We start from the raw sequence: 10,867 nt of genomic DNA, 5'->3' as shown, positions 1-10,867 counted from the left end.
CGCAGCCTAAATCACGACGACATACCTTACGTGCGTTGCGACGTCATAGCTCAGTATGTTGAGACCCAGAAGCGCAGCTGCCGCTGTAAGCTACAGGGGCCCAGGACAACTATGAGCAAAACTCATAAAATATAATTAAAACACATAATAACGGGTTCTTATCGCGTTTAAAGCAGGAATATGAGACTTCAGATATTTCGACACTGTTGCAATTGCCATGACCCACGGGATGACCGTTATTATGTGTTTTAATTATAATACCTAATAACCGCGTAAACTTAAAACAATGTCATAAAATATAGTCCACGAACAGCCTCCGTGGTCTAGTGGTTAGAGCGTTAGGCTCACGATCTGGAGGTCCGGGTTCGATTCCCGATGGGGACATTGTCGAAATCACTTTGTGAGACTGTCCTTTGTTTGGTAAGGACTTTACAGGCCTGAATCTCCTGATTGTCTTGAAAAATAAGTTGATTCCGTGTTTCGGAGGGCGCGTTAAGTCGTTGGTTCCGGCTATTAGCCGTAAAAATGTCTCCACCAACCCGCAGCGGAGCAGCGTTGTGGGGTATGCTCCATACCCCCTCCGGTCGATTGAGGGGAGGCCTGTGCCCAGCAGTGGGACGTATATAGTTATTTATGTATGTTATAGTCCACGAGCCCCCAACACTTTTTGATAATAGAGCCCGTCTAAGGCACGCTACGTAAGTATTGATACGCGTTGCGACGACGCAACAAAGCGTTGACGCTCGTGTAGCCCCGCTCTAAGGTTGAGGGTCATCAGCTGTAAGGCCCAACAGAACGCAAGCGCCGTGACTTGCCGGGGAAGCCTCTCGCGTACGGAGGTTTCGCGTTCGTCGTCACATAGTACACGCCTCGGGCACTGGAATAAATAGAAAAAAAAACAATAATAAAAAAATAAAAGTCAATTCCATCCAACGGCCCCCGTGCTCCAGTGGTTAGAGCGTTGGGCTCACGATCCGGAGGTTCCGGGTTCAAATCGCGGTGGGGAAAATCACTTTGTTAGTTTGGTTATATGACATTACAGGCTAATCACTGATTGTCTGAAAGAAAGATGATCCGTGCTTCGGAAGGCACGTTAATCCGTTGGTCCTGATATACAAAGTGCGCGTTAGGGCGCTTTCCATCCTCTTTTTTTCTGTTTTGTGGTAAAAAATGGGCTGATCGCCTGTCACAATACGGTTTATTATATATTATACATCCAAGGACTTTGTGTCAAAAGTGGCTGCAAATTAGTTGTCCATTAGGGATCATGCGTGTAAATTTATGTTTCTATCTATGTATAATAAACATGTTTACAAACTTACTTGTGTGAAACATGTGTGTGAATTTATGTTTCTATCTATGTAATAAACATGTTTACAAACTTACTTGTGTGAAACATGTGTGTGAATTTATGTTTCTATCTATGTAATAAACATGTTTACAAACTTACTTGTGTGAAACATGTTCACCCATGAGCACGTACTCGGTGTCTTTGGGCTCGCACCAGCCGATGAGGTAAGAGAACAGGGTTGGACAGGGGCCAGCCCAGAACCCGGCCCGGCTGTTGATCGACTCTATGAAGTATGGCGTCACCTTGGTATGATCGCATGATAACGTCTCTGCAATAGAAATGAGAATACTGAAAGTTGTTAAGTTTGGCCATAGAGGCAGCCAATCAGCTCGCGACACCAAACACTTCAGGACCCCGATACCGACCCCGCCGGCGTGGTCGACGATTTCCCTCATTCAGCGCTTATCTCTATCGACCCACTAGGGTCGATTAATTCTTTCAAATATTTTTGCTCTCAGACGACGCCCTGAGCCGAGGTTCGCGCCCAACTGGGCATCCTCATGCCTGTTGTCTTAAACGTTGTACCGGGTGAGAGCCTTCAGCGCTCCCCATTTGACTGGCCAAGTAGTTAATGCCATCTGCGGCAAATCTACAATAAGTCACGTCAAAAAAAAGGTTAAGTTTGGATGCGAAATAAAATTGAAGGTAAGTAAAGAGAAACAGTGGTTAATTCCTGGTAAATGTTTCTTCTACCAAGCTTCACTTCAGTGGGAACACACCCTTATACTGAAGGTTTACGCCTTCGAATGTTTCCGAATCCGAATTTTATTTTATAGCACATACGATATTTTCTAAATTTAATGTGACCTAAATAAATTAAAAAATTTCGATTTTGACAATTACGTAAGACAAATAAACATTTTACAAAGTCCCAAAACTAGAAAAATGATAGCATTAAAATGGTGACATTTGTATAAATAATGACTTCCATTCATTCTCTCTTCCTGCCTTGTGTCCTGCAAACAAAACTGTTTCTACTTTCTACTTGTAGCGCCATCTAAACGAACTAACTAGTACTAAAGTACCTCACATTTTTAGCGCTAAGCAACTCTGTTTCCAAGTAGTTCTACTAACGCACAATAGATGGCGTTAAACTCAAAAATGTATATAATATGGAAAAGTTTTTATCCTTACGGAAAATAGTGTCATGAGCGCATCCAGGTTGGCTGGAACCTCCATTGACGTAGAAGTCAGCGTGGCCGTTGGGACCCCATTGGCCCAGGATACCAGCGCCCGTGTGTAGGACGTCCACGAACAGGGCATCAGTGTAGTCTAAATCGCGTGATCGATTGTTTCCCATGTAGAACAGAATTGTCGGGTCTAATCCTGGAAAAATAAAACGTTTCATAAGTACACGTTATGCCGTTGGAATCGGGCCCAAACGCCTCCACTAATCCTCACTGGAGCAGCGTGATGGAGTATACCACCTCCGGTTGATTGAAGGGAGGCTTGTGCCCAGCGCAGCAGAGGGACGTATATCAGGCTATTTATGTTTATGTTATGTGTGTGTTTAAAAATTATTACATATTTTATTCCATAGGCAGATTAATTTGAGGAGCTCGGTGGCGCAGCGATAAACGCGCCCGGTCTGCGATTGTTAAAGTTAAGCAACTTTCGCAAAGGCCGGTCATAGGATGGGTGACCACAAAAAAAAAGTTTTCATCTCGAGCTCCTCCGTGCTTCGGAAGGCACGTTAAGCCGTTGGTCCCGGCTGCATTAGCAGTCGTTAATAACCACCAATCCGCGTTGGACCCGCGTGGTGGTTATAATGGGCTGGTGACGACGAGGCTGGTTAATTTACCTGTAGGTATAACATTTTATAATAAACTTCATTTCATTATACATTACACAGTATTTCATTATACCTTCATATTTTTTTTCTATGATAGTGTCGTATCAATCCCCCGTGGAGCCGTGGTAGCCCAGCATATGGCATTCACTTCTTGGCCGGACAAATGGGGAGCGCTGAAGGCTCTCACCCGGTAAAACGTACTAGCTTGCGTACAATGTTACATAAATATCGTTACCAGTGATCCTGCCAAGTTTCCCGCTGCTGATATGATTAGCAACAAGGCCGAGGATATGTGCGCCGACGCTGTATCCGATGGTATGGATCTTCTCTGGCGGCACCCTCTTCACCGGATGGTACTGCAGGTACTCCACCAGCTGCGCGATGCACAGCCCTGCGAACCGTGGCGCCCATTCTATCTGGAAAGGTCATCAAAAACGCAACCCTTATAATAAACAATTAACTTTTTTTTTTCTATTTAAACGCGACTTATTGTAGATTTGCCGCATATGGCATTAACTACTTGGCCGGACAAATGGGGAGCGTTGAAGGCTCTCACCCGGTACAACGTTTAAGAAAATAGGCCTAAGGGTGTCCAGTTGGGCGCGAACCTCGGCTCAGGGCGTCGTCTGAGAGGAAAAATATTTGAAAGAATAAATCGACCCTAGCGGGTCGATAGCGATGAGCGCTGATTGAGGGAAATCGTCGACCACGTCGGCGGGTTCGGTATCGGGGTCCTGAAGTATTTGGTGTCGCGAGCTGATTGGCCGCCTCTATGGCTAGAGTATTCGGGTCGTCGGGATCGCATATTACGTCCTTCGGAATTTCGTGACCGTATGCTTATCTTCTGTTAATACTTTCCGGTCAAAGGTAAAAGAACACTTTCTACATTGTGAATTAGGCGGTGATACAACCTATTAAAAATATTCATGCTTCATGTAAACCATATATAACTCACATACATAATAGTATATACACACACATACAGTATAATACATAATATACAGAATTATTAATTTATTTATTTTTCTTATTATTTTCTTTTTCCTCAAATACTTTATATTACGGTTTAGGTACATAATTATGGGCTTAGACTTTACAGCCCAGTTCTTTTTGTTTCACTGTTTTTTGATTCCCCATCCGGCTGCAGCTGAAAATCAGCGTCATAGTCTTGCTACAGCTAGGCCGTGACATTTGCTGAGCTGAAGCCGTCTCGGCACTATGTATAATTATTATTATTTTTTTGTTAATTAGTGTTAAGTATGCCGAATATTTTTTTTTCTTTCTTTCTTTCTTCTTTTCTATGCATCCATAAACATGGAGCATTACCGTTCACACTACTACATCTTATTTGTGGATTGAAGGATCCGTTTGCTATACACCAACTCATTCGCCAGAGTTTTCTAATCAAAGACTTCGAAGTTCTACTCAGCTATGTAGGTAATACAATATGAGTTATGAAGTTTCACAGTGCCTATTATAAACAAGTAATTAACAAACGTATCTTCACGGATCACCAACAGGTGAAGGTTATTATTAGCCAACGATATAAAAAAAATCGCACCTAACAACCACAGGGTCAAATGTCAAGCCAACTGTTTGCATAAAGACGGGTGTGGGTCTTGGTAAATCGATAATTTACATCATTTCGTAACATTAAAACAGACGATTAGAAGGACTGGTCGATGCATGTCATGTTAGCGACGCATTGTTGTCAGATGTCTGTTTATCTAATGAACATAAGGTGGTATTAATAAACTAATCTCAGCTTCGAGACTGCCCTCAAAATCATGTCAATGTGACAGTTCTTATATAAAACAGGGACTTGAGCATGATCTTGAGGGCAGTCTCAGTTGAGATTAGTTTATTAATGCTACCCCTAGTTACATATCATAATAACGACCTCCGTGGTCCAGTGCGTGAGCGTAGGGCTCGCGATCCGGAGGTCCCGGGTTCGAATCCCGGTGGGGTTATATCACAAAAATGACATTGTGATCCCTGGTTTGGTTATGAAATTACTGTGACTGATCACCTTATTGTCCGAAAGTAATTTTATCCGTGCTTTGCCTTGGTCCCAGTTACTACTTATCGATGTCGGCTAGATATTAACTCTGACACTGGTTGATGAGGTTGGTCATTCATCTTAGAACCTACACGATAGAAGAAGACGGTAGGTTGGTAATTACCTGACTAAGACACGGTTCTTTGACGAGGGTGCCGTAGTCCACGATGATGATGTTGTAGTCACCGTGGGTGAAGTAAGCCTTGCGCATGTCTGTGCTGGGTGACAGGTTTCTGCCTCCTCCGAAGCCGTGCACCACCACCTTCGTCGGGTGGCGGGTGTTGAACTTGGAGTACGTTAGCGAGTCGTCGTCCAGGGTGTTCAGGAGCTCGCCTTTCTCTTGCGTTGTTCTGGGGAAAAGTGAGGAATAATTATGACCAGAACACTTTTATACAAATAAAGAAATGATGAGCCATGTTAGAGGCCTTTGGCGTCTCAATTGTAACTCTGACACTAGGGTTGATGAGCTCATCGTGTGAGCTCAGAGTAACAAAGAGAGCATAAGAAGACGAGTAGTGTATACCGAGTTATTTTTTTATCAAGTAAGGTCAAACGGTTTGAAGGATCAATATGGCAAAAATAAAAAACAAAAATGTTTTATATTTATAGTGATTCCAGTACACACCATCTAATTTTATTTTAAATTACACCTGTCATTTTTTATCCTACGAAAAAGAAAAGGACGGGTAAAAGTTAAACACACATCAATTTTAAGCAGAAATTTAGACAACTGGGTTGCGTATCAGCGACATGTCTATTTTATCCGCCCGGGTTATTCATTTATTCGTCATTCATTTTTAATTTATCATCGGTCATTCATCCCAACACAAATACATTAGTTACTTACTGGGAAGTCTCGACAACGAACTTCGCTACAATTTTGAGAAATAAACTATTGCTATTTTATTTATTTATTCATCCGTCTCCTTCCTTTTCGGCGGATAAGAAAGTGACAAGTATAACTTAAATAAAATTAGCAGGTGTCTGTAGGAATCGGGATCAGTAAGTACTAAATATCTTTCGAAAGTTTTCTTCCCATCACGGAAGAACTAGCTGCGAAATCTAATAGTTCTGTGCTAACTCGCTTTTACATTCCTGACAAAATTGCTTGGTATCATAATGGTAGATTGTCACATTGTCTTGGTAGATATAGATACTCAGGTACAGCCAGCCACAATAACATATAAACGCGTAAAAAATAATTTAATATACTTACTTATCGCGTATTTTATCTCGCGTAATGTATATGTATTAAGTAGGTATATACGAAGAACGAGTTTACATAGTTCTAAAGATGTGACAATACAAAGTGTTAGTTACACCGCAATGGCATTTTGGGGGATGATTTAGACCATGACTCAGCTGTTATAAAGTGGAATTTCCTGTTGGAAAATTTTAGTATTTAAGAAAAAAAGTCAAATTCAATAGTCAAATTATTAAAAACCATCAATGCGAATCGCACAGTGTGAATAGGCGAATGTTGTTAGAATACGTAAGGCAACTTAGCGACTATTCACGTTGTTCGATTCACATTGATGGTTTTCAATAATGTGTCATTTATATTTTTCAATTCTAGTTCTGTGCAGTTAGGTTCATTGCGGCGCAGCAAAATTCGAAATCTAAATTAAAAATTTCCGACAAGAAAACACAAACCATCGTTTTTAGTACAAAATAGACATTCTAATTTATTTTTTACTTACGGTGTCACTAACACCATAGAGGTAGGTACATAGACGTACATTATAAATATGTATTATATTAGAGCAGCTGACTGTCTTACGTTTACGATATTAATCGCCATTTTCTGACTAAGCTTGCTATTATTTTATTGTCAAAGGTTGGTGTTTTATTTCAGTTAGGTAATGAGGGGGAATGCTCTCTCTTGTAGCGTAGTGAACAGTGGCTTGGTTAGGTAGGTGACACCTGATGCGATTATGGGGGTGTCACTCCAAAAAAAAGAAAAAAAAAGCAGTCTATTCACGTCCTACTACCGGTCATGATCAGTTTACTTATGGATTGATACCGCTTAATAGAGTCAAAAAATGTTGGAGGCAGATCAATCATTGAATGGGTGGGTGACTCTAGATTTAAAAATCTGTCAATATTAATGAAAATCAAATAAAAACATAACACGTTCAGTGGTTTGTCTTCCCGGGCATGTCGTAAAATCCAACAAAGGGATTGTGTCAAATCAAATCAAATATACTTTATTGCACAGAACTACATTTCAACAATCAGACATAACACATGAATACAGTACAATTTGGGCGGCCTTATTGCTCTAGAGCAATTGATTGTGTCTTAACATGATGTACAATAGGGTAGTTTCCAACTAGTCGAATCAGTTACTTTTTACTAAAAGTCAATTCACGAAATGACTATGGAATTTGTATGGAAACGTACATTGTGACGACATAGAAAAACGTGAACAAAATGTCAGACTTATTATTACGTCATTTTTGATTAAAACTCATAAATAAATTAAATACGTATAAAATGTTTTTCATTACTTTTAAATCTGTCTTTATTTAGTCATTTATTTATTTACCAGAATTTCATAATTTATCTTGAACCACACGCGACCCGATTGTTATTGTTAGGTTGATCCCTTGTCACCAAGTTTATCAGTGGAGTTGTCGTGGCCAGATCATAGAATTGACCATTTCATGAAATGATCGACCATTTCATGAAATGGTCGTATTTCATGAAATGGCCAACTTCAACTGACCATATCGTTTAAACGTCAGCGTTTAATGATATTTCCATCCACGTTTGGCCATATCATTAATGTAGGGTGTCCATGATAAGTGATGTAATAAAAACGCGAAATAAGGTAGGGAATAATGTATTACTCTAGTACAAAGCACAGAAATGTTTAAAATTCCAATAAAAATTAAAAAGTCATTTTCGATTAATGTCGATTGATGCCGTAACTGCATCTCGCTTTGAAGTCGTCATATTTTTTGACACTATTTCATGCCATTGGTCATCATTCAGTATACTTTTCGTGTGTAAGATAAACATACTGGCGGCATAGGGGTGGCCCAAGGGCCACCCCCGCCGCACCCTAACCTACTGTTATGCCTTGTAAAAATTATAAAAAAAGGATTATGATAATTTAAATTATGACAAAAACATTTATGCGTTTTAATAGAATCCCGTTTCAAGTAGTTAATGCCATCTGCGGCAAATCTACAATAAGTCACGTCAAAAAAAAGAAACTTTACGGACAGTAGTAGGATCGTCTATATTTTTCTTTTTTAAAATTAATATCGCTTCATGCGCAGTTTTAATTATATCATATTTTGAAATCCAATAATAGTCCATTGATTTACGTAGCGTGGTCACTCGACCTTCATTATTTGCCATATAACCTAAAAATAAAAATAAAGTTGCTGTCTACTGTTAATACGAGTTTTTCTTTTCACCTTAGTGTCAAAACATTGCTTCACTGCACTTTTATTTTGTATTCGCTCATTATTATTCTAATTATTCGCGTTCACAAAAGAATAATTATTGTCCGCCGCCATTATGCAAAACAAAAACAAAGCGACACCAGCGCCACTACCGGTGGATAATGTTACTATTTTACGATATGATCGCTAACGTTTGGCCATATCATGAAGTAATCATGCATTCAGTTGATCATATCGTTAAACGTTTTGTGTTCATTGATCTGGCCAAACCACATCATGATGTGGCCAACGAATGTTGTTCTATTTCATGAAATACGACCATTTCATGAAATGGTCGATCATTTCATGAAATGATCAATTCTATGATATGGCCACGATAGAGTCACCCCTGAGCGGGTGGCACCCGGCGCGTGCCGTCCCCTGAGTCTGCTTTCTCTCCTAACTCCGCCACTGGTAACGACAACTTCGCTATCTTTTTGTGACGATCAGTGCACAGACCTAGGCATATCTGCAAAATCTCACGTATTTAGAGTTATGACTCACGCGCAGCATACCTACTTACTCGTATTTACGTATTTGTTGAGTAATAATAAGGAACGGCTTCCGTGGTCCAGTGGTTTGAGCGTTGGTCTCACGATCCACAGGCCCCGGGTTCGAATCCCGGTGGGGACATATCACAAAAATCACTTTGTGATCCCTAGTTTGGTTAGGACATTACAGGCTTATCACCTGATTGTCCGAAATTAAGATGATCCGTGCTTCGGAAGGCACGTTAAGCCGTCGGTCCTGGTTATTACTTACTGATGTAAGTAAGTAGTCGTTACATGAGCCATGTCAGGGGCCTATGGCGGCTCAATAGTAACCCTGACACCAGGGTTGATGAGGTTGGTACTCCACCTCACAACCCATACGATAGAAGAAGAATACAGAACGAAATACATACAACATCCCCGACACTACACAGACACTACATATTGTGACGTTATCGTACAGGCGCATTTGTGTGTGAAGACTAAAGTAAGACCAAGAAAGGTGGGGGGAAGGTACATATATAATAAGACACAGGTAAAAATTAAGTGAGGAGCTCAGTGGCGCAGCGGTAAACGCGCTCGGTCTGCGATTGTTGAAGTTAAGCAACTTTCGCAAAGGCCGGTCATAGGATGGGTGACCACAAAAAAAAAAAAGTTTTCATCTCGAGCTCCTCCGTGCTTCGGAAGGCACGTTAAGCCGTTGGTCCCGGCTGCATTAGCAGTCGTTAATAACCATCAATCCGCACTGGGCCCGCGTGATGGTTTAAGGCCCGATCTCCCTACCCATCCATAGGGAAGGCCCGTGCCCCAGCAGTGGGGACGTTAATGGGCTGATGATGATGATGTGTAAACGCTTGTTTCTATGCAGACTGGGAGGTAAAAAACACTTAACTAAAATATGTTGCTTCTAATACCACAGACCATTTTATACGGGTTGATTACCTGTCACCATTCGGTACATCGTAACAAAAAAAAAAAATAAGTAGAGATTTTTTTGACGAAGCTTGTGCGGATTTTATTATGTATGATTTCAACGTGCTTTCCCTTTTTTTAATATGAATGTTGGTAGTGACGAAGCCTGTAGTGGATTTACATTCTGTTTATTTTTATCTCTATATTACATTAATAATAAAATAAAATATTTTTTTAGTACTAAGTATTTAACTTAAAAAAAAAAGTAGAGATTAGAAGAAAGAAAGAAAGAAACGTTTATTATAAGAAGATTCCCAATACATATATCTTATCTATTCAGATATCATGTAAGTACTAGACATGATCTTATCGGCAAACATTAACATTAAAACCGCAAATAATCTCGGTAATAAATAAAACCTATGAACCAATCTTCTTCAATCGTGTGGGTTGTGAGGTGGAGTACCAACCTCATCACCCTGGTGTTACTAATGAGCCGCCAAAGGCCCCTGACATGGCTCAACCAATTAAATAGGCTTAATATTTTGTAAGTAAAATAACACCTATCGTTTCTAGTTAATTGTCTATATAATTTGAATTAACCACAGTGTAGCGAAAAGGAGGATATTGTCAAACAATAGCGGATGCAGTGCATTTGGTTATGACTATACGCAATGACCGTCATAGCGTATGTTGTAACCTTAACGATGTAGATTGACCAACACGGAGCTGGAAACCGGACCGGGGAAAATTGAGCCGGATCGTTTATACCTCATTTATATTATTACACAACAAATGCGCAGGTAA

The 10,867-nt window shown here is 40.3% G+C and overlaps 1 protein-coding gene across 1 annotated transcript in view; it reads right to left on the bottom strand.

The window, feature by feature from the left end:
• Positions 1–291: 291 nt before the first annotated feature.
• LOC126368205 (phospholipase A1 member A-like) overlaps positions 292–10,867 on the bottom strand; it is a 32,520-nt gene continuing 21,944 nt past the window's right edge. Inside the window, exons 3-7 of the mRNA XM_050012103.1 lie at positions 5,327–5,552; positions 3,379–3,559; positions 2,486–2,677; positions 1,451–1,619; positions 292–877 (exon numbers count right to left, since the gene is read on the bottom strand). Coding sequence (XP_049868060.1) covers positions 775–877; positions 1,451–1,619; positions 2,486–2,677; positions 3,379–3,559; positions 5,327–5,552 — 871 coding nt within the window. The 3' untranslated portion in view covers positions 292–774. The remainder of the gene's footprint in view (positions 878–1,450; positions 1,620–2,485; positions 2,678–3,378; positions 3,560–5,326; positions 5,553–10,867) is intronic.

The sequence above is a fragment of the Pectinophora gossypiella genome, chromosome 7, assembly GCF_024362695.1.
Source record: "Pectinophora gossypiella chromosome 7, ilPecGoss1.1, whole genome shotgun sequence".
NCBI classification, from domain to species: domain Eukaryota; kingdom Metazoa; phylum Arthropoda; class Insecta; order Lepidoptera; family Gelechiidae; genus Pectinophora; species Pectinophora gossypiella.
The sequence above is the reverse complement of the archived record's forward strand: the minus strand, read 5'-3'. Positions and strand labels throughout refer to the sequence as shown.